This window comes from Rhinolophus sinicus, chromosome 15 (assembly GCF_057876585.1).
Source record: "Rhinolophus sinicus isolate RSI-liver-muscle chromosome 15, RSI-T2T, whole genome shotgun sequence".
Classification (NCBI taxonomy): Eukaryota; Metazoa; Chordata; class Mammalia; order Chiroptera; family Rhinolophidae; genus Rhinolophus; species Rhinolophus sinicus.
The window spans coordinates 13,663,668-13,690,687 of NC_142515.1; the positions used below are offsets into that span (position 1 = coordinate 13,663,668).

The following is a 27,020-nucleotide window of genomic DNA, read 5'->3' on the forward strand; positions in this document are numbered from 1 at the left end:
CAAACAAGGAAATTAAAATCCATAGTTCTATGGATCTCTGTCTATGGAGATTAAACAACAAATACCTTTATTTCCATGGTTTCCCTGAGTTGGAGACTTCTCAAATCAGAAAACATTATTTTATCAGCACAAATGGCTATTTCTTCAGTAACTCCAAGTGGATAGTCATTCTGGTTTGGAAAAAAACACGTAAGTGACTTACATACAAGCAAATGTTTCAGTGATGCTGTGGCCATTATTTGCTGGAATCAAGGCCAAAACAGCCTAACTCTTAGGCTTGAACAACAGAGAAGAGAAATAGTATTCACTTTCAAGAGTCCCTAAACCCCACTGTCCATAGGCAGTGTACACAGCTCTGGGATCACCCAAGAATCATGTCATGATGGTGAAGACAGTACTGACTTTATGTTTTTAAAATTGTGTGTATGGAGGGGGGTAGTCTTTTAAGTTTACACTTGGTAACATATTTGGAGGAATAACTATTTGAGGAAGTCACACTACACGTGAATATTTTTTGACAGCGTCTAAGAATTCACGGTTTAGTAACACTTCAGCACAGCAGCCCTTGGGAGGAGACTGCCTTTCTGGCCCCTAACCTTGGGACTCGTCCCTAAAGACAGGAGAAACAGCTGTCCTGTCTGGGAACAATGCTGACTACCCCCGACCCTGCACAGCACGAAGTCCCAGAAACCCTACTAAGACCATTTTTTTGTTAAGTACTAGCCAGAGAAGTCTAAAAATTATCTATAAAGGAGTTGGACATAACGGATATTTTTCAGATTACCAATGGTTTAGCACATATAGTTATCTAAACATAAGACAGGTATTAACAGACAAGCTCCTTCGCTTAGCTAACTGGACCCCATCAGAAGCCAGTACACAAGCTAGAGGACACGTGCACGCAGCGACTACAAAGAAAGGACTCTCTCCGTGATCGAAGCGATTTTACATTGACACACAAGCATCACGAGTCCTTTCCTGACAAAGGCGGGGCATAAACAACTCTCAGTGACCCCCAACAGACTAGTTCCCCAGTTAATCACTAAGGTGCACAGGTTTATTTAGCAGGAAACTTTTGTTCTTTATTAAACACAGGTGAAGTGTAGAAAGAAGTCATACCTCGTTTTTCACTTCCATGTTCTTTGTTTCAAAAGGTGATTTATTATCTTTAAATTTGTGGAAACTGAAATAAAGCAATTGATTATAATATTTATAGTACAGAGCCAAGGAAGAGTAGGGGCCACAATTATGTTAAATTCTCAATCAACAAAACCCAGAATGAGCAAAACAGCTTCTTCCAGACAGAATCACTGTAATAACAAATTAAACAATTCAATGCTGCCTATGCAATGGTTCGCCCTGTGCACAGGGAGACAGCCACAGTCTCCAAGCCTCAGTCTTCTGATCTGTAAAATGAAGATAATCCCTACATCACCTGAACAGAGTTCTGAGGATCAAACGAGGTTATATATGTGAAACTGTTTTGTAAACTAGCAAATACCATGCAAGTAAGAGTTATGTATTCCAGAATCACAATTCAAGAAGCACTGTGAGAGTGCTACCTTATTAAAAATCAGTAAGGTATACATGCTTAAAAGTAAAAGTAAGGCCTTCTAACGCTGTAATCACTATAAGAAACAAACTCACTTAAGGTTCAAACTCTTAACATGTACTATCCAATAAAATTACATTCATGAAAACTAAGTTGGCAGAACTATTCACTTCAGATGTGTACACTTTGTTCTACCTCAACACATAAGTAAAAAATTAACTTCCACATAGTTATGGCCTGCTTACCTGATTCGATCCTTACACCATCAGGAAAAAAAAAACGTTTAAATATTCTCCAACGAATGAAAAACTCACACTTACTTTTGCTGCACAGGTTTGCACACGTTGCTGTGTGCTGACCAGTCTCTTCTCTGGCAGGCGGCGGAGCAATAACACGTCTGCTTGCACTGTGAGCACCGTAGCGACCCTAGATGACAGCCCATAACATCACCATGGTTTGATTTCAAATATTTTCAAAGACCAGATACATCAAACCATTCTATTAATCACATCAAGATTATGTAAAGAGGATTATGCTGTTAAGATTACACTTTCACAGCTCTCTCAAAATGCAGAGAAAGCGGAAGGAGAAGATGAAAATGAGCGGGAGGACAGATTGGAAACACAACTTACTTTCCTAAAGTAGAGCCCAAAACATGTTCTAAAAGGAACAACCAAAGGAAACAAAAAACCTGTGACAGTGAATACAGATTTGTGCAAGCTGACTGACATGGTGTACCTGGGCCACTAAATGCAAAACAGAACCAAGGAAGAGAATCACACCTAGAAAAACCAAGGAAGTTTTCGAAATAAAATATTTTTTAAAATCCTATGAGTATCCAGGCAGAAACAAATTGTCTAAAAAGAAACAAACAAATAAAGAAACAACAAAACCAGGCTGGCCTCAAATGCCTCTACTCTAAAAGAAATGGGGGAAAAAAACAAAGGTGCTAACTATCCAAATAGTCAGTGAGCACATGAAAAACTGCTCAAGGTCGCTGATTATGAGGAAAATGCAAATTAAAACCACAGTGAGAGACCAGACACCCACGAGAAGGGCTAAAATTAAAGACTGAAAACCCATAATGTTGACAAAGATGTGGAACAACCAGAATTCACTACCAATCAGAAAGCAAAATGAGACAACTACTTTCGAAAATGGTTGGCTATTTTTTATAAAGTTAAACATACACCTCCCCTTTTTGACTCAGCAATTCTAGCCCTAGGTATACACCCAAGAGAAATGAAAACATATGTCCACTCAAAAGACTTGTTGCAAAAATATAGAGAGACATCTATTCATAATAGTCCAAAGCTGGGCACAGCAAAATGTTCAACAAAAGAGCAGATAAACAAACTGTGGTATAATCATATGACAGAATACTACTCAGCAACAAAAAAAACCCTGTTATTAATGTACATGCTACAGTACAGATGAATCTCAAAAATATTACTCAAAATGAAAAAAACTTTATACAAAAGAGTCCACACTGTATGATTCCATTTATATGAAATTTTGTACCTGGCAGAATTAATTTATGGTGAAAAAACAGCGGTGGTCACCTCTAGGGGGTATGGTGACTGGGAAGGGACGTGAGGGAACTTTCTGAGAAGATGGGAAATATTCTACATCTTGAAAGGGGTGTGAGTTTGTGCATTTTAATGCATGGAAGTTTTATCTGGAAAAAAAACTATAACAATCAAGTAAAGAAGCAGTAAGTGAGAAGGTATGGATGAACAAATGGTAGTATGCTGACAGCTATTGAAGCTGAGAGATGGGTATATGGTGTATATATACCATTGCTTATATTTACTATTTTTTAAGTTTTCCCTAATAAACATGTTTTTTCAAATGTGTAGAGGAGCAATCTAACAGACGTCTGAGAGCAACATGCTTACCACACAGGCCACAGCAATGGCAAGTAGACGACCGAAGAGGCGGTCCTAAGGAGTTGAAGAGCGCTGGATTACTTATGGACAAGGAATTCTCAACCAACTTGTGTATTTTTTTTGATTTTGCAGGAGACATATTATTTATAGGCTTCTATTAAGAAAAGAGAATAGCAGTATTAACACTTGGTAATAATGTTTTTAAGAAATACTAGGTTTGGGATTTCCTCTTCTGGGAGGATACAGTAGATGGACTTTCCCTTATCCTTTTCAGTAAGTACTAAAAACCCTGGTCTTATCTGTAAAACAAACATAAACCAACTCTGAAAGAGGGAGCAGACAGGCTAGGAACCTTGGGACCCACAAAAGGACATGACGATTAGTTATGTGAGTTCTCTTTTTGCCGCACATATCCCAGGCAGGGTACTGGAAAAGCCAGAAACCCAGAAACGCCAAAAGGCGCAGACAATAAAATCCCCAACAAAAAGCCTGCTCTCTCTCGCCAAAAGACCAGGGAAGAGGCAGACCAGCAAGACAGAAAACTTTGATCAATAACTTCTCTACTCTAGACAAACATCACCGAAAAAACAGTGGCCCCACTCCCACCAGCAAAAGTAGAGTGGGAGCCTAGACTTCCACTTCACCAGGCTACAATGAGGTACCCCACCCTCCCACCAGGGTGGTATCAAAGAAGGCCAACAGAATAGGAAGCCAGCACTCCATCCCTGCAAGAGACCATGTGGGGAGCCTGGACTTCCACCTGGCAGTAAAGAGGAGCAACATTAGAAAGATATTGCACAACTGGGGTGGTGTAAGAGGAGACCCAGTAGACAGTCAGGACTTTTTCACCACCATTCAAACGTAATGAGTGTTTCCAAATCCTCTCACCTCCAATCCTCCCTCTGGTCTGCCCACTCTTTCCCTACCTCACCCCATCCGTGTCAGTAGAGTACATGGGAGCAGTAATAAGGCACTCAACACTCCCAGAGAGGTTATCAGATGAGGCCTACTGGGAAGCTGGAACTCCGACCTCCACCCAGCAGCAAGGAAGAGCACCCCCTTGGGTGTCTTCAGAGGCTGAGTGGAGGACCTGGACATCTCCTCCTACCTGGCAGCACCCCCCTTCCCCTGATGGAACAGTGTCAGAGGAAGCTGAATAAAACAGAAAATTTAAATAAGATACACAGGTTCATAATGGAATATTCAAAATGTCCCGGTTTCAATAAAAAATTACCTGCCATACTAAAAACCAGGAAAATCACAATTGAATGAAAAAAAATCAAAAGATGTCAACATCAAGACAACAGACATGTTAAGTTTATTTGACAAAGATTTTAAATGAATATGCTTGAAACAAATGAAGAGAGTCTCAGAAAAGAACAAAATGAATCTTTCAGAACTTAAAAGTACAATCACAAAAATTTAAGACACAAGGGGTGGGCTCAATAACAGAATGGAGGAGAAGAGGAAACAATCAGTGAACTTGAAGATCGAACGATAGAAATTGCCTAAACAACAGAGAGAAAACAGAGTGGGGGTAAAAAATAAATGAGAAGAGCCTCAGGGACCTATGCGACCAAAACAGAAGATCTAACATTCATGTCTTCTTTCCCAGAAGGAGAGGAAAAAGAAGGCAGGACTAAAGAAGTATTCAAATACATAATGGCCCTAACTTCCAAAATTTGGCAAAAGATATAAATGTAAAAAATTCAAGAAGCTAAGCAAACCTCAAAGAGAATAAACTCAAAGAAATCCACACAGAGACACACCTTAGTTAAATTTCTTGAAGCTAAAAACAATGAAAAAAGCTTAAAAGCAGAAAGAGGGAAAGGACAGCTTACCAAGAGGGGAAAAACATTCAAAAGAGAATAGACTTCTCATCAAATGCCATGGAGGGCAGAAGGAAATGGCACAACATTTTTCAAGTGCTGAAAGAAAAGAACTGTTAATTAAGAAACTTATTCAGGAAAAAAAATCTTTCAAAAATGAAATCAAGACATTCCCAAATATAATAAAACTAAGACAATTTGTCACCAGCAGACCTACCCTCAAAGAACGGTTAAAGGAAGTTCTCTAAACACAAAGGAAATGATAAAGAAAGGAATGTTGGAACAAAAGGGGAGGAAAAACAAACAAAAATATAGGTAAGTACAACAGACCTTTTTCTTTTGAGTTTTCTAAATTACGTTTTACAGTTCAAGCAAAAATCACAACATTATCTGAAATGGTGCTAAATTTATGCAGAGAAAATATTTAAGACATAAATGGGGGAGACTAAATGGATGTAAAGGGAAGTAAGGTGTTTAGACTTTACCCAAACTGGTAAAATAACGACACCAGTAGACTGTGATAAGTTTTGTACATATAAATTAATATCTAGTGCAACTATTGTAAAGTTTAAAACTCCAAACATTTGTAAACTAAACAATACACTTCTAAAAATTCACGAGTCAAAGAGAAACTCTCAAGGAAAATAAAAAATACACAGATTCAAAAAAAAATGAAAAGATAATATATCAAAATTTGTGGGACACAGTTAAAGCATTGCCAACAGGGAAATTTATAGCACTATATTCACACATTAGAAAAGCGTCAAATCAGTAATGTACATTCCCTCTTCAAGAACCTAAAATATAAGAACAAAACATGCCCAAAACAAGAAGAAAGGAAACAATAAAAAGAAATCAATAAAATTAAAAACAAAAACTTGGGAGAAAAATCAATGAAACAAAGACCTAGTTCTTTGAAAAGGTCAATAAAATTGACATACCTCTAGCAAGACTGCCAATGAAGAAAACAGAGAAGATAGAAATTACCAATAACAGGAATGAAACAAGGCATATATTACTAAAGCCCCTGAAAACATAGAAATTATAATAATGGGTTATGTTGAGTAACTCTACATAGAGAGATATTACAACATAGACAAAATGGACCAATTCCTCAAAAATCATAAATTGCCATAATATGAAACAGATAACTTGAATAGCCCTATAATAAATGTTAAACATAAATAATGTAAATAATTTTAAAACTCCTAAAATGGAAACCTCCAGGCTTAGAGATTTTTCAATGGAGAATATTACCAAATATTTAAAGAAGCATTAACGCCTATTCCATACAATCTCTCTTCTAGGAAGCTAATACTACCTTCCTATCCAAACCATAGAAAGACAGCAAAAAAGAGAAAACTATAGACCAAGATCTCATGAAAAAAGATGTAGAAATCCCTATCACAATATAACATGTAATTGAACAACATATCAAAATAAATATATACCATGACCAAGCGAGGTTTAGTCTAGAGGATGCAAAGCTGGTTAAATATTTTTCAAAAAATTAATGTAATCCACCAAGTCAACATGCTAAAGGAAAAAATATTAATGGATGAATAAAAAGAATTTTAAACATTCAGTATCTATTCATTATAAAAACTATCAGAAAAGTAGGAATGGAGAAAAATTCATCAACTTGATAAAGATCATCTACAAAAACCCTACAGCTAACATTATACTTGACAGCAAAAGACTTGATGTTTTCCCCCTAAGTCTGGAAACAAAGCAAAATGTCTACTCTCACCACTCTTATTCAACATAGTGCTAGAAGTTCTAGCCAGTGCCATAAGGTGAAACAAGAAAATAAAAAGTATGTATATTGGAAATAAATAAAACTGTCCCTATTTGCTGATGATATCATTGTCTACGTAAAATATCCCAAGGAATCTACAAAAAAATTCCTAGAACTAACAAGTGACTTCAGTAAGATCACAGGATACCAGATGAACACGCAAAATCAACCATATATATATTAGCGATGAACACGAGGACACATAAAAATAAAAAATATGACAGCATTTCCAATGACTAAAAAAATTTTTAAAAAACCACTCAGGTGTAAACCTAACAGAGCAGTCACAGGACTTATAAGCTGAAAACGACAAAGTGAAAGAAGTCAAAGACCTAAACAAATGGAGAGACAAATTGTGTTCATGGATTGCAAAGATGTCGATAATCAAACTGATATATATATTTAATGTAATTCCTACCAGAATCCCAGCAATATGTTTTGTAGACATAGACAAGATTATACTAAAATATTTTTCAGAAAGCAAAGAAACTAGACTAGGTAAAACAGTTTTGAAAAAGAAAAAAAAAAGTGAAGAAATCACTCTACCCAACTTCAAGACCCCTTCCACAGCTCCAGTACTTTGTGGTACTGGTGGAGGGATAGACCCATACTCAATAGAAAAGAATAGAGAATTCAGAATAAACCCACACAAATATGCCCAAATAATTTTTGACAAAAGTAATTCAGTGGAGGAAAGATACTATTTTCAACAAATGTTGTTGGAGCAATTGGACATCCTTAGGCCAAAAAAAAAACACGAAAAAAACATCAACCTCAACCCAAGTCTTATAAACTCAAAATGGACCATAAACTTAAATGGAAAACTGGAGAAGCTTTAGGGGAAAAAACTCAGAATTTTCTGAATCTGAAGTAGCAGAGCTCTTACATTTGACACCAAAAGCACAATCCATTAAAGGGAGACTTAATCAGGACTTCATTAAAATTAAAAACCTTTTGCTCTGCTAAACACCGTTAAGAGAATGAAAAAACAAGCTATTGATGGAGAGAAAATATTTGCAAATCACATATTTGACAAAGGACTAGACTCTGGACTATATAAAGAACTTTCAAAACTCAGCAGTAGAACAAATAATCCAAATTAGAAAATGGACAAAAGACATGAAGAAACATTTCACCAAAAAGGATACACAGATGGCAAATAAGCACATGAAAGGATGTTTATCATTAGCCATTGGGGAAACACAAAACTGCAATGAGCTATCACCACACACCTAGGAGAATGGGGAAAATGAAAATTACTATTACCAGCAAATGCTGGTGAGGATGCTGGATGCAGAGAAACTGGATCACTCATATGAGTACATTCTCAAGGGGCGTGTGTAATAGTATAGCCACTCTGGAAAACACTTTGGAAGCTTCTTAAAAAACTAGATGTGGAACTACTATATAACCCAGAAACTGCACTACTGGACATTTATCCTAGAGCAAAAACCAAAACCAAACAAAACGTATGTTCACATAAAACCCTGCAAACGAATGTTTATAGCAGTTTTAGTTGTAATATCCCCAAACTAGAAACAATCCAGATATACTTCAATAGATAAATGGCTAAACAAGCCATGGAATACTACTCAGCAATAAAAAGAGTTGAACTATTGATATGTACCACAATCTAGAAGAACACCCAGAGAACTAAGCTGAAAGAAAAAATCCAATCCCAAAGTGATTCCACTTATATAACATCCTAGAAATGACACTATTTTGGAAATATGGATTAATTCATGGCTGTCAGAAGTTAAGGGAGGGGCGGGGCAGGAGGGAATGGATATGGCCATAAAAAGGCACACAAGGGATTCGTGTTGCAATGGAAATGTCCTGTATCGTGAGTGTCAGTAGCAATATCCTTTGATATTAAACTAGAGTTCTGCAGCGTGCTACCACAAGGAGAACCTGGGTATAGGCTACACAGGATCTCCATTATTTCTTAGAACTGTGTGTCAATCTACAATCATCCTAAAAAGAAAAAAGTTGACTTTTTTTTTTTAAGGTACTAGGTTAAAGAAGTTTGACTTTAAATACATGCATTATTGAACAAGTCTTTATTAATGAAATACAAAAATAGGTTTAGAATCTTTTACCCACATAAAAACACCAAACAGAAAACAAACAAACAACCCGTACCTTACACTACTTACTTCTTTGGATGGTGAATTATTTCCAACACTTAATGGTGACACTAAGTTTCCTGGGGAGAAAAAACATAAAGCATAATAAAAGCCAAATATTACTTTATTCCAGAAAATATAAAATACCATAATAAGGTAATGTTCAAATAATAAAGCTATACCAAAACAGTCATAAAGGTACACTATAAATAAGCAACAGCCTACTTTTCCCAGAGGAAAATTAAGAATTTATCTGAAATTTCCTTGACTATTAACCACTCTCACAGTGAACTTTTCTCTATTCACTAAGGGAGCGATTCTCAGACTCAGGACTTGTTTACAAGGTTAGAAATAACTAAAGACCTCAAAGAGCTTTTACTTATATGGCTCACGTTTGTCAATATTTACTATTACTAGAAATGAAAACTAAGTATTAGAAACATCATCTAAAAATTCGAACATATTTAATTTAAAAATAGTAAGTTAATCACAGGTTGACATAAGTTTTTGAAAAAAAAAAAAAAAAGACTATTTTCCAAAGCAAAAAATAAAATTGTGAGATGTTTATACCTTTTTATACATCTCTGGCATAACCAATGACAGGTGCATTTGCGTATCTGCTTTTGCAGTCAGTCTGTTGTGATATGAGCAGCATCTGGCCTGGGAGTGCCCCATACCTCTTGCTAAGCAGCCCCAAGCCAAGTACTAGAGACAGCCAACCTCAATTCACAGTGTAGCCTCTCCCAGGCACCTTTTGAAGCCCAGCATGGGTGGCAGTCATCTGCAGACTGCTCTGTAGTTCATTCCAGGTGGCCCTGAGCAGGGCACAGGCTGCAGCTGAACTTGGCCTCTGGCAGGGCTCCTCCCAGGAGATCCTTGGACCAGTACACCCTGTGACTGGCTTCAGAACCAGTGGGGTGAAGATGACACATCCAAAGGGCAAACTGGGCAGGCACTAAGAGCTCTGCTAACGAGAATCCTGCTCCGTAGGGTGAGCCCCTGCGGTACAGCTCCTCCATTCTAGTCACAGCCAGTCTTCACAACCAACTAGCTGGAGGATCATTCCCTCCCACTGACATGCAAATAGAAACCAAGGCTCAACTACAACAGGAGGACACACACAACCCACACAAGGGACACCCTTGGAGCACCTGGCTCAGGTGACTCAGGAGACTGTCCCACTAGGCCCCACAGGACACCTACTACATAAGGCCACTCTATTAAGACAGGGAGACATAGTACCCCTTTCTAATACGTGGAAACAAACACAGAGAGGCAGCCAAAATGGGGAAACAAAGAAACATGTCCCAAATAAAAAGAAAACAGAACAAAGCTCCAGAAAAAGAACAAAATGGAGACAAGCAATCTACCAGATACAGAGTTCAAAACACTGGTTCTAAAGAAGCTCAATGAACTCAGGGAGAACTTCAACAAAGACATAGGAAACATAAAGTGGACATAGAAAACATAAAAAAAGAACCAGTGAGAAATGAAGAACACAATAATGGCATTTAAGAATACATTACAGGGAAACAACAGATTAGATGAAGCAGAAGATTGAATCAGCGATTTAGAAGATAAGGTAGCAGAAAACACCCAATCAAAACAGCAAAAAGAAAAAGAATCTAAAAAAGTGAGGATAGTTTAAGAGGCCTCAAGAACAACATCAAGCATACCAACATTCGCATTATAGGGGTACCAGAAGGAGACGAGTGAGAGCAAGGAATTGAAAACCTATTTGAAGAAATAATGATGGAAAACTCCCTAACCAGGTAAAGGAAATAGATATACAAGCCTAGGAAGTGCAGAGAATCCCAAACAAGATGAACCTAAAGAGGCCCACACCAAGCCACATCGTAATTAAAATGCCAAAGCTTAAAGACAAAGAGAGAATCTTAAAAGCAGCAAGAGAAAGGCAATGAGTGACCTACGTGGTTGCTATGAGCTGATTTCTCAACAGAAACTTGACAGGCCAGAAGGGATTGGCACGAAATATTCAAAGTAATAAAAAGAAAGGATCAACAACTAAGATTACTCTACCCAGTAAGGCTATCATTTACAATCAAAGGACAGATAAAAAGCTTCCCAGACAAGAAAAAGCTAAAGGAGTTCATCACCACCAAACCAGTATTAAAAGAAACCCAAAACACTACTTCGAAGGGACATGTGCATCCATCATTATTTACAATGGCCAAGATATGGAGACAACCTGGGTGTACATCAATGGATGAATTGCTAAAGAAGAGGTGGTACATTTATACTATGGACTATTAACCATAAAAAAGAATGAAACCTTTCCATCTGCAACAACATGGATGGACCCTCTAGGGTACTATGCTGAGTGGACTAAGACAGAGAAAGACAGATGCTGTATGATTTTACTGTGGGATCTAAAGAACAAGATAAACAAACAAAACAGAAACAAACTAATAGAGTACATTTTGACGGCTGCCGGATGGAATGAGGGTTGGGGATGAGTGAGAAAGAAGAAGGGATTAAGAAGTACAAATTGGTAGTTATGGGAATGTAAAGTACAGCATAAGGAACATAATCAACAATATTGTAATAACTATGCATGGTGTCAGATGGGTACTAGATTTATTGGGGCAATCACTTCATAAGTTATATAAATGTCTAATCACTGTTGTACACCTGAAACTATTATAATATTGTGTGTCTACTATAATTGAAAAATAAAAAAATTATTTAAAAAAAATTTGTTGTGGTACGTTACTTTGCTTGACATTACCTAAAGAAAATCTGGCCTCATGCAGATATGTGGTTGCAAAAAGAGTAAGTATTTAATGGTGGTCTCAGCTAACTGTGGATCTTTTCCTTTAATATCACACTGAAACTCAAGGGTTAGTTTAAGGGTTAGTTGCAATGTGAAATCTAAAACCGTGTCTATAGATTTTTCACACTTACATTAGAATCCATTGAGGTAGCTTGCACTTTTGTTTTTTATCCATGTTTGACTATGGAACACCATACATCGGTCTTTTGGAAAAGACTAAGCAACTCTGAGTTATGCCAATCTTTCAAATGTTGACACATTTCATTATCAAATATCAAAAAAAGGTGTTAAGATCACCATGCATCTCACCAAAAAAGTCTTGTATTGAGAGGCTGTCAAACTCAGAGTGATAGATTGAAGTTTCCTGAAATTCTCATTTTTGCTTGAAAGCTTGGATTTTATCTTTAGAAACAATTACCGCCCAACTGTTTTCCTTAAAGTGACAGGCTCACTGTTCCTTTTTGAGAAAATGACTGCCATATATCTAAGTCTAAATGACCATAGTTTGTCATTCCTTTCAAGTGAAAATGATGTTCAGAAAAAAAAGGAGGTTTTCATTCAGCTCACAACTCAAACAATTGCAGAGTGCTTTTCATACTTCAGTATGCAGCAGGAATTAGGGGCAATTCCCACCTTATTACACAAAATACTAAAAACATCTGTACACAAGGGTCAAGATTATTAATCTTCTGCTTCGTCAGGACATTCGTAAGTAAAGCTGGCATTTCTGGCCTTGTTGGTTTAACCAGCCCAGATTGGTGCCCCTGCCTACAGCTGAGCTAATAAAGCGCCAGCAGTTTATCCACCTTTGCTTTTGCACCATCAGTATAAAGTCAGCACAGCTAAAAAGGCAGATAATGTTTTAACATCACTAGAGAAATAGTTCTGATCTTTTCAGGACCCCCAAAGGCCCAAGGGCCACACTCTGAGAACTACATCATCATAATATCACATCTCAGACAGGTTCAAGGAGGCTACATTCCACCAGGGCCCAGCCTCCTTAAATAGCAGATTTTTAGAATGAGGACTAAAGGAATTTTTTTTTAAGTAAAATGAAACAAGTTAATGTCTTAGATACATCTTTGTGCGCTATTATTACATGCATAAAATCTGCATAGTACTGTATTTTTTTTTAATGGCCAATCTTTAGAACACCCATAAATGTTTCCTTTCTACATTCCTAGTATGTACAGCTCTCTGTGGGGAAAAAAGAAAACCTCATCTTCAGACATTCTCTCCCCGGGAATCCTTTCTGTGATTAATCCAGCCAAAGGTGGTTAGTTGGTATCTGGCTTTTTCCTCTAAATCAGTATTTAAATGCAAATACCGTATGGTAACCACTTGGTTCATGTTAATAACCCACTGGTGTGTAGCTATATGTACTTGTGAAAAGTCAAAGAAACTATCAGAACGTAGTAGTATAAAGCCTGTAGTTTTCACTCACCTGTTGGCAATGTCTTCCTGTCTGCTTTGGATCCAACCACTTCTCCACTCACGCCATTAGGGTATGAAGATAGTGAATTGTCTTCCTGACTATCCAAATACTGTTTGGTTTGCTCACAAAGCAAAAAATTGTTCTTTTTATTTCCATTCTCTGGGCTTTTCAACCTGAAATTAGGATGGTTAGGAGGTCTTCCAGGACTTCTTAAAGAATCATCTGGTGGAAGCTTGCTCTCATTTTCCTTAAAATTAAATGTCTCTGTCATTTTACAAGTAGATGCCTCCAAATTATTTCTTGACATCATATTAAGCCGCAATTGAACATTCATAGAAGTCTAAGGGAAGAAATATATTTTTAAAAGGCAACTTTTAACAAAAGTAGAAGTACTGCGGGACCAGGTGATTTCTTTTAACGTAACAAATAATTCTCATGAACAATTCCAGAGCAGATATAACTGTGATACCAAAGCCTGTCCTACAGGCACAAGGAAAAAATGACTATCAGTAAGTACAAACTCCAAGTTTAACAGAATTCAACAAGACAACAAAAGATTAACTCAGGAGACATCAAAAGTGTAACCTCAGAGTTGGACACCATCCCTTACTTTAAAAAGTTTTGAAACAACAGAAATAAAAAAGGAATTTCATGTTTTAGAAGAAGTATTTCCAACCTAGAGCCTACAACTTAATGGTGAAATATGATAGAGGTTATTGTTTAAATCAGGTCATCACCTACCTTTGTAGCCTCTCAGAATCCCTGCACCCTCGCCTACATTCTGTGTCCTACCCTATGTCGCTTGAATATGCTGAACCCACTACCCAGAATGCCCTTGCTCTCATCTGCCGGATAAATGCTTTCCTTCCTAGCCATTCTTCACAATTTTCTTCAGCTGAAACCTAATTCTTGTGTTTTTCCCAAATCCTCTGTTTTGATAATCTCCAGCTGAGCTTCCATAAATTGTAACTTGTATCTATTGCTTTTAAAGACTTATCTGTGTGCACTTTTCTGTGAAAATAAGGTATCCACATTGTTGCAAAAATGCCTGATAAACCTCTATCCAGCAATTATGCTGGTTTGTTGGTTTCCTTTTACTCTTCCAGAATATTGTGTTCTCCCCAGAGGAAGTAATAAAAGTGGAGAACAACTCTTGGAGTAGTGACCTACAGCTTAGTCTGTAGGCTGCAGGCAAAACTTTTACCCATCCTCCCAAAACTTCTCAGAGGAGGGTAAAAAGTCAGAAAGCTGAAACTAGCCTGAGTAATATCTACATGTTGTTTAACACTGTTCTGAATAGAAGATAAATAGCATAAAAATCATCCCTCTTGGTGTTCTAAAATTTTCATCTATTTCTTGCTTTACATGAGGCCTCGCCTAATTCAATGACAATCCAGAAAAGAATGAAATAATAAAAGAAATACACAGGCACACTCAAAGGTGGGGAACTCTCAGGGGATCAGATCCTGGAAAGACCCTAATAGGCCTGCAGCAGCTGTGGTGGGAGAACCTGCAGCTACCAGGGAGAGAGCATACCTGCAGCAATAAGCACACCTAAATGGAAAGATCAGACTGAGAACTACAATGCTGGATGCAGTAAGAAAAGAGAGAAATATTGTGACATTACAGGGGAAATTGGCTGGGGATATGAACGCTGAGTAACTAGCCTCTGTACAAGAAATATAAAGAACGTGCATTAAAATATCAGGGTAACTACCAGAAGAATAGAAATAGAATGTATAACTAAAATTAGAGGGAAAATTCGACAGAAAAAAATTAAAAATTCAAGCATGGTAAACAGAAACATCAAATGATATGACAGAACCAAGCTCAAGTACAAGTAATCTAAGTACCAATGATTTAGTCTCACTGAACTGAGAAAAAGACCCAGAAAGAACAGCTTGACATTATGCACAAAAGGCACACATGAAAACAATTATATAGTGAGGTTGAAAATAAAAGGACTAAATCGTGCTAAACAAATAACCAATATAAAGGTGGAATGCTAATATTAATAGCCAATAAACTAGAACTCAAGGGTTCAAAGGAATCTCTGACTCACCGTGTCACTTTGAGATGTGTAAGCTAAAACTGATGGAAGGAGGAGAAATTCAACCCGCCATGGTAAGGACAACCTGCCTTAGACACTAGTCACACAGGGAAAACAAGCAGCAAGTATTCTAGTAACAAATTTGATCTCATAGGGACCAAACAACCAAGAATATTCATTTTTCCAACATCGAGCATGTATTGGACTTAGGCCACCTTTAATAACTCCAAAAAAACGAGTATCATGTAGACCACTTTCACTCATCACACTATACACAAATCTCCATGTCAGATTCTGCTTCCTAAAGAATCAGCCTGCAATTCACTAGAGGGTGAAGAGTTTGTTTTTGTTTTTTCGTTTTACTCTAAAAGCGACAAAATATTACCAAGGAAATGACAGCAAATATGATATGAACAGTTAAAAACTTACAGAAAGTACTAAAGCATCCAGGAAGTAAGTATTAACACAAAAATGATGAATTTGATACCTTTCAAAAAGTGGGATAAATAGTAAAAACATCCAGATACAGTAGCAGACACTGGTTAACTGACCCAAATGCCATCTTCTACCTCTGATTTGCCAGTGTGAGTGAGAGACAAAATTAGCCGTGTTCTGAGTTCTCCTCAGTGGGGCTTCTCAGAAAGCTTTGTCCTTTTCTAACAAACAGGGACAGATCTGGCTAGCAAGGTCCTTTACCCCTTTCTTCCTGCAAAGTGGACCTGGGGTATGGAGATCTATCACCCATATTGCAATCAGGAATCAACATGCATAATAAGAAGGCAAACCCTAAGGATGGTGGAGCAAAAAAAACCCAAAACAAAACAACAACAACAAAAAAAACAAACAAAAAAGAAAAAGACACACAAAAACCCCGCAAAGAACCTGGTGTCCCTAGCAGTATTCTTTAGTCGTAGCACGAGCTGTTATCTGCGTATGCATAGACTTGCATAGATTTGTCTGATACAAATAAACCCATGGGTTTTCTGTTATTTGCGGCCCAGTCAATACAGATACCAATAAAATAAGCAAAAGTCATGAACAGAATGGACAAAGGATGAAGACTGATAACACGGAGAAAAGTATTCCACCTCATTTGTAATTAAAATTTTTGAAATCGAAATAACTATGTAGCATGGATACAATTCGAAAACACTCATTACTGAAAGGAATGTAAATTAACACGCCCTTTCTGGGAAACAATTTGGCAATAAATATACATACATATATAGCTAAAAAGTCTGGTAACTCCACTTCTAGAAATTATCGCACTACACTAGTAAACGTAAACATCAAAAAATCCTGCACGTGTAAATATCCATTTAAGGTGGCAAAAAAGAAGTTAGGAAAACAAAACTAACTGTGATGTTCCCTAAGGGCAAATCCTTTCTTTCACTCCCTTGGAATTCTGCTCCTCCTCCCACATTGCAGGGCGGGGAGCATCCTGGGATATACTGCAGGGATGTAAGCCCTCTCCTTTACTTCCAAGAGACCACAGCCTAGAGGCTAAACCCATGAATTAATTCTTTTAATACCAAAAATGCACGCAGCACATACTTAGCTGGCTGTAACTTTTTTCTTTCTCTCAAGTTTGCTTCGGTCTTCCTGGTAACCCATGCATTCAGAGATAATGGCTACTCAAAAGGAAACATTATTTTAAAGCTCTGAAACTCAATGGTTCACTAGAACAGGAGCTTTCAAGTTGGTCAGACCCAAGTCTGAGCAGTCTCACATTCCTCATTTAGCTGTGCTATCTCAATGGAATTGCTTCATCTTTCTAGGATTCAGTGCCTGCGAAACAAACGTGGCCAACAGTTGTAACTTCCTTGTAACTTCTAATCACGACGATTAAATTCGAGACTGTGTGTGAATGACTTGGTACAGTGGCTGGTGCTTACTAAGTACTTAAAAGGCAAGTGTTATTTCTACTATTCGCTTTTATGCCACTCTGCCACCCAGTGCCTTACAAGGCTGAGATCAACATCTAGGTCAGATCCCTAGGCCTTGCAATTTTGCATTCAATACACTGACGACTCAATATGGGAACCAGAAGCATCTTCCTTATTCCAGAGGCCGATAGGGCAAACACATTTACTGCAGGGGCCAAGTGCCAAGAAAAGAATTGGCACACAGCAAACATGCTATAAACACTTGCTGAAGAAACCAGTGCTGGTTTATCCGTATCTAAGCCAATACTGTGGTGCACCTTCCTTTCCTACAGGAAGTAGGAGGTGGTGAAAGAAGTCTAGTATTCATCTTGTTTGCACTGTAGCTTTGAGTTAAACAAAGGCACTGAATCCACAAACCAATTTTTTTAGAAAGAAAAGGCGAAGGTCCCCTAACGGAATGCAACTGGACATTCATATTTTGGAGAGTCATGCCCGGAAGTGTTATTTTCCAAACCGCAGGGTCCTCGCCCACTCAATTCCAACGTCTCTCACTCCTACCCCCAGTACGATCGCCTCCCACACCAAAAGCTTCCACCAACCCCTAGGCCTGCTCTTCCCAGACAAGGCTCCAAGGTCGTCTCCACCCTTCCATCCTCTCTCCGCTTACAGGCCCTTTGTACCCACTCAACGCCTGATCTCAACGCCTGACCTCAACGTCTAGTGCCCAACGTCTGGCTCCCAACGACCAAAGACCCACACCCCTTACAGAGTCCCTTCGGTTGCCCCATGTGCTTGAGAACCCTGACCTGAAAAGAGAGATTAGGGCCGCTGACCCCGAATTGACTCTGAAGCCCGGCCGTGGTGGTGCCTGCTGGTGCTCTGGGGCCCCGCAGCCCAGCCACACTCCCCGCACTCCGGTCACTTCCAATGCCCAGCCGGCGGCGCCTGCGCAGTGTGCGCCCACGTACGCCCCATAACGCCCGCGCGTCCTCCGCGTGCGCCGTACAGGGGAAGTTACGCTCTGGCCTCCGTGGCGTGTCTGTGCTCCAAGGGTGGTACTAAGGCTGTGGGCTCAGGGAGTTCCTCCGCGAAAATGTAACAGAGCCGGTTCCAGCTTCTAGAAAGGTGTCCCTGGAAACCTGAGGGCAAATTTTGAGCTCAAAGACGCCCACCTTGGCTCCTTGAAGGTCACTTGGGTTACATTAACCGCTTAAAATCTTAAAAGATTTTTCAAGTTAACCACTGCTTCTGTCTGGTCTTGGAAACTAAACACACGTAACCTCTTTCCTTCACTGAGAGCATCATTATGCGTCTGTGTGGTCCCAAAGAGAACATTTTTAAGACTTCGTTTAAAACTATAAACCTTTCAAACAAATTCAGAAGAAAACTTGTACCTCTTTGTACCCATCGCTCAGATTCACCATTGTCAATTCACAATCTCCTCTGGGTCTGTAATCTCTCTCTCTGTCTCTGTCTCTCTGTCTCTCTCACTCTCCCCCCAGTTTCTTTTTTCCCCTTCCGCCCCCCACCCCCCAACCCCCCTGAATCTATGAGTTTGTTTCTGTTTTATTTGTTCGTTAATTTCTTTTGTAGATTCCACATATAAGTGAAGGAAATTTCTCTTTTAACCCTTTCATTTTCTTGGAAATTATAGTATTGAAGTAACTGCAGTTTTTTTTTCTCACATTGGATTTTATTGATTGCATCCCCTCTGGCAAGCATACTTAACAGGTGGTGGTGTGATCCTTTATTGCATCACATCAGAAGACACTTAATATCTAGCTGTTTAGGGGATATTAAAACAGGTGTAGCAGGTTCAAGTGTTTTCAGCCCCCTCCATCCACTATCAAGTTTCCCATCCGCTTCTCGTCTAGTGATTCTAGATTCAGTGCTGATCATTACCTAGTTCCATTAGTTCATGAGGGTTTGCAAAATAATGGTAGTCTATCTTTTCTTCTGCATTTATTTCCTGGACTCTATAAAGAACTTTCATACATTAACTATTTGATTGAGACTCACTTTGTAACAGTAAAGGTAGGATGCTTGACTCTTTTAGGTTTTAAAAATGTGATGATTCCTTGGCATCCTCCAAAGGTGACCAATGATGTATTTAAAATTATCACATATTGATTTTTAACATAGTACATGTGTCTTAGTCAATTCTGTTGTTATTACTTTTGAATGCTAAAATTGTTTTATCTTTGATCTGCTGGAGCCTCCTGAATCTTTTGAGTTGCTTCCTGAGTCTTTTTTGACACATCTCCTCTATTATCTTTCTTTGCTTTCTTTTTTGTCTTCTGGTGCAACCTCCTCTTCCCAAGGTTTATTTCAGATTTCTTGCCCCAGATTTAGAATTAGCCCTTAATCTCCAAGAGCAGCTCAGATGACTTTTCGTGGGAAATTATATTTAGAGATGATAGTCTGGAGAATAGGAGTGTGCATTTGGTTGGTCATTGTTCTTGGTCTTTATAATGGACAGACTTTTTTTTTTTGATGACCAAAAAAACAAAAAAAATGCCCCATGAGTTCATACAGGTATTTCTAAATTCAAATTTAGGATTGCAGATTTTTTTCTTATTTGATTTTTATATTTGTATTTCCTTTCTCTGATCCTGATAATCTTGGTTCCCGGATTATAATTACTTATATGCTTTATACTAATATATATTTCAGAAATAAAAGTGCGAATGTTATTACTGACAACATGAGCACTGAAAAAAGATTAAAGTTTCTTCAATTTTTTTTTTCCCTTGGAGTAACATCTCACTTGAAATGTTTGGTCAATTTATTGTTTTAAAGTCATTATTTTTTTACTGTCACAGACTAACTACAAATGTGCTCTCATGTAATTACAAATGTGCTCTCATGTAATATCTTCATTCAAGTAGGGGGTGCCATTTCCTGTTGAAAAGGAAAGAGGAAGAAAGTTACACAACTTTTTAAAAAAAAATGATTTCTTTCTTTTCTCTCCACCTCCTTCCTTCTCTCTTTCAGTTTCTCCCTCTTTCCTTTGCCAGCAGTTAGTAACGAAGCGTAACAGAAAGGTACCAAGTTCTGCTTTACAAACACTTATAATATTGACGACTCCTCAGAATTAACTATTTTCACTCTTCAGTTGTGAATAAATCCTAAACCAAAAGAACTTGACTTCACTGGACAGAGCAGGTTTGCAAAACCTCCACAGACGGAAACTGCTCACCTGACTTCTCCCGACCGAATTAGGCAACTGTATTCGATACACTTCCCACCCCGCCCCCATACACTTTTGTGGCTAAGAGCGAGCAGCGCCAAACCCCATCCAGGAGAGGACACTGCCTACGCTCAAGGTGCTCACAGTCGGGGGCCACAGACGAACGCCCCAACCGTTTATTATTAAACAATTGGAGCAGGTGTTCACGGTGTTATGGAAACCCCGAGTCTCTCCCAGGGATGAGTTGTTAGAGGGGCCGGTAGGCTGCTCTACTCCTGCTGACGCCGCCTACGCCAGGTGTAAGGTTTGTGCATCCGAGCTGGGAAGTCATAATTTCGACTTCTCTTTTATTGCTTTATGCTCCTGACTAATACGAGGAAAGGCCAAAGTACGAGGAGCGAGTCCCACAGAAAGAAAGAACTCGCTGGAGTCACGGAGGGGCTTCAGAGAGGGCAGGACTTGCGGCACGAAAGCCGGCTTCGCGGGGGCGTGTGCGCCAGCGAATCGAAGTGCCCGGCTGGACGCTCCGGGGGCTGGAGGCGGTGCTGCGCCGGCTCTCCCAGGCAGACAGGTTACACTGGCCCCAAGGAGCATTGCGTCACACCGGTCGCACAGCGCTGATTGGCTTCTCCCGGGAGCTCCGCCCCCTCAGCTGTAGCGGGGCCGGCTTCAGCGTCGCCGCCATCTTTGTTGATGTGTCAGCTCCGCGGGGGTTTGGGGAAGCCGCGGTGGAGACAGCGCGGTGTTGGCGGTTCCCCACCTCTGCCTCCCACGTCTCCCGTTCTGCCGGTATGGAAAAGTTGGTCCCTCGGCCGGAGCTCCAGCTCCCTCGCTAGGGGTGCGGCCTGAAGCTCGGAGAAGTGGGGTGAGTGCCTGAGGGGCTCCCGGGGCCGATCGGGGAGTCTCGGTGTCGGCGCGGCGGGGCTACTCACCTCGCGCGCCGCCCTGCAAGTCCCTGGGCAGCTCTCCGTCTGATGGGGGGAGGCGGGCGCTGGAGCACGGAGTTCGCGGTCCCTTTTTCTCCTTGCCTCACTGCCTTGGTCCCGGGCCACCCGGGGAGGAGGCGGCCGAAAGGGGTTGGCGCGGGTCGTGGGGTCTGCGCCTCCAGAGCGGTGCCTGGAGAGCGGCGGGATTTGGGCCCATGGCCTGGTCTCGCACTGTGAGCTGCAGCTCAGCCCTACCTGCTCGGCGATCTTTCGTAAACTCAACCGCTTATTTCTTTTCGTCTGTACAAGTTGAGTGTGTGTGTGTGTGTGTGTGTGTGTGTGTGTATGTATGTGTGTATGTTGTGTTTACTGTTGTAGCGACTTTTTACCCTCCTGCGAACACTGCCACTGCTGTGATTTTCAGTAACTTAGAAACGATTCTTTGGGATTATGGATGTGAGAGAGATGTTCTCGGTTTTTATGTTCCCTTTCTCCCAAGGACATCACGGGATTTGATAAACCTTGAAACGTTGCCTACTAAGGATGATATTTCACATTTGTGTCTATCAAACGTGTAAAATGGTAAAGCTACTTCTGCATGTATTGTAGTATCAATCCCGGGGAACAGGGCAGGTGTGGTATTGCTGAGCTGTTAACAATTTAATAACTACAGCTAATAATGACATCTTGATTTTTAGAGAAAGAGGCCTGCATTTGGAGTCATAACATCTGGATTACAAACGGCCTCTTCCAACTTGATAGTCTTCTTACCTATGGAAATTAGATAGCGTCGTAGAAACACGCTGTACGTCCCAGGCATTTTGGCAGTTTTCTCCGTGCATGTGTCATGTTTCCTTGATGCCCAGCTTTTTTATTTCTTAGAAAATGGTAGGCTGGGTTTTGTCTAAGGAAAATGTGCAGTAAATCAGTACAACAGTATTTCAAGAGTGCTGGTGTCATTCAAAAAACAAAGATCTATTAAGTGTTCAGGTATGCTAAACACTTCGGGTGTAGCCTTCTCAACTAACCACACTCATATTTGCTTTGTTGGTCTTGTGGAAAAGATTAAGGTTCTAGAGACACTGACAGTGAAAATGAACTGTCTGCTTGGGTATAAAGTATACTGTTCTCCGTACGGCTACTTTTCAGTTCTTTATCCATCATTACACAAATGGAAAACAGTGATTGGCCTTTTGGTCCCCCTTCCTTTATAGTCTTTTCATGTTATTTTAAATGCGGTGAAGGTATTGAGTAATTCAGAAGTCTTGTAGTATAAAGAATTAAAACTCCTTTTTACATACATATATACACACACACATATATATACATATACAAGTATACATATATATATGTGTATGCGTTATATATGTGTGTGTGTGTGTGTATATATATATATATATATATATATATATATATATATAGGCGAGCATATGTAATTACTGAAGAATGTACTTGGAAATGCCTGGATTGTGTTTATATTGATTTTGTTTTTAAGGCCTTGTCTAATTCACAATACCTGCATATAAACTTGAAGGTTTCTTTAAACAGTGGCGATTCCAGAGTGTCATTGGTATTTCAGTCATTAATTGTTAACACAAAAGAAGCATATAGCACAGTAACCAACCACCCTTTACCCTTTTATTCCTTCAATAAACTTGAGATGTTCTTTGAGGCTATACAGTGACAGCATAACTGATAATGATTGCTTACTATATTTAAGTTAAAAACATCTGTTTATAGCTACATGCTGACATTATGGAGTGAAGGTAAAACAGTGCAGTAGTATTCGTGCTCTTCAGGGAGAGATGATAGGACAAAACAGCCTTATTTGCAGATTTAGAAAAGTCATCTTTCCCTTTGAAGAATGTCTGGTAATCTGCACTGGTTTTCCCAATTCATCCAAGAGTTTCATGTTAGAAAATCCTTGACCTGAAGTTCTGGGGTGTTTTGTTTTGTTTTGTTTTAAATAAAATTTAGGGTTTTCCTTTATGCTTTATCTCTAGCTTTAATTGAAAGCCGATTTTTGAATTTTTCATAAACATGTCACTGAGCTTACAGTACTGTGAATGATATAGTTAGTATTAATTTCAGGGCAACAGTGGGAGCATAGATAATTTAAATTTACAAATAACCCTCTAATCTTATATTATTTCAAACTTGTCCTTTGAACTTTATTTCTCAGTTACTGAGATTTAAAAATCTATTTGGGCTAAGAAGTAAACAAAAGGAAAAATATTGGGGTGAAGGGGCAATACACACAAAGTGGAAATCAGACCCCGCAATGGTAAGTATTGATTGGATCATGAATGTATTTGTCATTAAGATACATGAACTGATAGTCAGAGTACTGTAAGGATGATTATGTAGTAAGTGCTAATGAATAATACATTTTTTGGTAAATTACGTCATATCAGATTAACCAAGCCCAAGCCAAAGGTGGTTTAAAATCTAAACATTATACCATGTTTCCCTGAAAATAAGACGTAGCTGGACCATCAGCTCTAATGCGTCTTTCAGAGCAAAAATTAATATATGACTCAGTCTGATATTATATAAGACCCAGTCTTATTTTAAAACTGGGTCTTATATTAATTTTTGCTCTAAAAGACGCATTAGAGCTGATGGTCCAGCTATGTCTTATTATCAGGGAAACACGGTAGAACTCCTTAATATAAGGTAGACTTACAACTTATCTTAAATTTTTTAAAAGTGATTAGCCTTCCTTTTGAAAAGGGAACTGCAGGTCAATTCCTTCTTTTAATTTTCAGGTTTGGAAACAAAAATTAGCTGAAAATACTTTCCATGTTTTTTAGACCCATTAAAATTTAAATGGTGAGCTCTATACATGTAGCTTCAAAATAAGATTTTTATATTAATAACTTCCTGCTTTAAAACTTATTAAAAACTTATTATTAGAGATATATAAAATTGCATGGATCTAAGATGCCAAACATACTATGACATATAACTTGGTAATACAATACACGATGTGGTCACTTACCTCCTTTTGCTGGACTCTTGATGGACCATAATTTCTCTTCTGTTATTCTGTCACAGGCTTTGGTACTATTGTGGGGTGGGGAAGATCCTGCTGCATCTGTTGCCCTAAGTCTGTCTTTTTAACATCGTGTGTGTGTGTGTGTGTGTGGGGGGGGGGGGGGGGGGGGTAAAATTCACTCTGCCCTTAGTCTTGGGTGCAAAGATTAACAACTCCCCACAGGGATAATTGACCTTGGCCTCATATAACATACATTTTAAACTGGTGAACTAAAAGCAACTTTTAAAATCTAGTGATATATTTCATGTAAAGGAAACCATATATTAAAGTTAAATCTTACCCAAAAGCTTAATTAGAATGTGACAAGTTTACAAAATATTTCTTCCCTTTGATTGAACTAGTCTAGGATTCTTTGAAATAGCCAGCTCAGTTTTTAATCTTTAAAAGTAGAATTTGATTTGCATAAATTCACCTTCTATGAACTTCAGTGTCAGGTATTTTCGTCATGTGAAACAAGGTTTTCATGTTTCTTACAAAGATTCTTTTCTGTTCTTTAATTTTATTCTATATTTTAAAGTTTTATCCAGGTAAGTCTGTATTTTAAAGTTAATGTCTATTAAAAATTAGTTACTTGGGAGCCATGATATGATTATGTTGGACTGTGGATGCTTTTCTGATTTAATTTATTCCTTCTGACTGTAATTGCAAATTCTGATTTAATTTATTCCTTCTGACTGCCATGTCAGGACCTTGTTAGAACTGGTCAGCAAGATAAGGTATTCTTTTGTTTACGCTGCTTTCAAAGTGTATTTGGAGAATATGTAAAAAACGTTCTCAGTGTACTTGTCCTTCGAAGAATGGTAAACCATTATATTGAAGAACAGGAATGCTGTCACACACTTAACTTGCTTGTCTTAATGGAAATAATTGGAGGAATATAGAGCTGGTACTATTTGAGACTCAAATGGTATAGTTTGTAATTTAAACATTTACAGTTTGTTGTAAATAATATTGTGCTGAACTGAGTCGCATTTTTCTGTTGGACTTAAAAAAAACTCATGCATATGTTATATAGCTTCTGATGGAACACTGACAGACCTTCCAGTTAAAATAATGTAAACACAGAGTAAAAAACTTAACAAGAGTTTTTATGTATTGATCCACTATACCAGAATGTAAATTCCATAAAAGAAGACTATTTTATTCATTGCTGTGCTCTCAACACAAAAAAACAGTACCTGCACATAATACATGCTTAATATATACTTGGTGAATGAGTTAATACCTGGTTTGGAAATGTATTTCTGACTTGGTACTTTTGTATGAAGCGTGTTTGATAACCTTTTACCAAATATTTGTGGATTGGATTCATTTGTATTTGTAATCTATTGAACAAGGGTTTTGAGTTTTTTGTTGTTTATACTACTAATTTACTGGGAAAACAAGAAAAAGTTCTAAAAGCTGTTAAAGACAGTGTTTTCATTTATATGGCTCTTGTATGGAAATGATTTTATAGACATACGAGTTCTTCCATTAAGAAATAAAGTCCAAGGTGGATACTGGGTTTCTTTAAGGCAAACAACAAATGTTTCTTGACCAGTTGCCTACAGCTGATGAGCTCCAGTAAGAGCGAAACCAGTTCTCACTCCACTGAAACAATTTTGAAGTGTGAATTGGTCCTGTAGTATTGTGTCAGAAACAAAAATAACTCTGGGGGGAGGGGGGGAGTGCTGAATTAAGAGGAATTTTGTGTCTGTGCTAAAATTTTAAATACAGTATTTTCTCCTAATGAGTTATAGTTGCTAAAGTCAAATAACCTGTGTTATTTCTTTACCTCAAAAAAGCAACTTACATTGTAATCTATAATTGTAATCACTATATCTATATATGAGTGTGAATTTAATTTATACAAGCACTTCTTAATTAAAACAGTCTTGTAAACAAGTGTCTAGTTTTACATCCAGCTTCTTCAGTCTGCTTCTAGACTATTTCATCTGTAGTAGCTTCGATGGCAATGCCCCCCCACCCCCAACCCCTTCTGCAAAAACGCTTGGACAGCAACCAAATTGGCCAACATCAGCAGCTGTCCTGTCCACTGGAGGCCCACGCGAGGACTCAGCTGACTGTTTTTCCACCTGGTTCATCCTGGACGTAATCAAGCTCATTGTGGCTCCCTGTCCCCCGCTGTTCTTATATTTATTTAACCTTTGATGATGGCTTTGTTACATATATACACATAGATCTTCGTTAACCCCTCTCCTTTTCCTTTTGCCTCTAATCAGTATTCATTTGAGCATCGGAAAACTAAATTTGAAAGCTAAAGTGTTATCAGATGCCCGTTTACATGAAGACTTTTTCAAAGGTCATTGGCTTATTACTGAGCAGCAGTATAGAAAGTACTTGTATTTTGAGGTTATAGTAAGTCTTTAATTTGCAGGAGTAAAACAGATTAAAGTAGTAAAACAGAATCTAAACTGAGGTAATTGTAAAGTCGGGTGTTTTATTTTTTATCCAAGTGAATATCCAGCACAATGAGACAGATTTTTG

At 38.6% G+C, this 27,020-nt stretch overlaps 2 protein-coding genes across 3 annotated transcripts in view; one reads left to right on the forward strand and one right to left on the reverse strand.

Moving 5' to 3' along the window:
• Positions 1-13,757, reverse strand: part of TDRD1 (tudor domain containing 1) — a 37,247-nt gene extending 23,490 nt beyond the window's left edge. Inside the window, exons 1-6 of the mRNA XM_074339015.2 lie at positions 13,433-13,757; positions 9,216-9,274; positions 3,451-3,595; positions 1,873-1,978; positions 1,120-1,183; positions 66-170 (exon numbers count right to left, since the gene is read on the reverse strand). Coding sequence (XP_074195116.2) covers positions 66-170; positions 1,120-1,183; positions 1,873-1,978; positions 3,451-3,595; positions 9,216-9,274; positions 13,433-13,757 — 804 coding nt within the window. The remainder of the gene's footprint in view (positions 1-65; positions 171-1,119; positions 1,184-1,872; positions 1,979-3,450; positions 3,596-9,215; positions 9,275-13,432) is intronic.
• Positions 13,758-21,214: 7,457 nt separating this feature from the next.
• Positions 21,215-27,020, forward strand: part of CCDC186 (coiled-coil domain containing 186) — a 44,756-nt gene continuing 38,950 nt past the window's right edge. Inside the window, exon 1 of one of the 2 annotated variants that reach the window (XM_019725197.3) lies at positions 21,215-21,414. The gene's annotated coding sequence lies outside the window, so the exon portion shown is untranslated. The remainder of the gene's footprint in view (positions 21,415-27,020) is intronic. The other variant, XM_088791854.1, reaches the window with a different exon arrangement.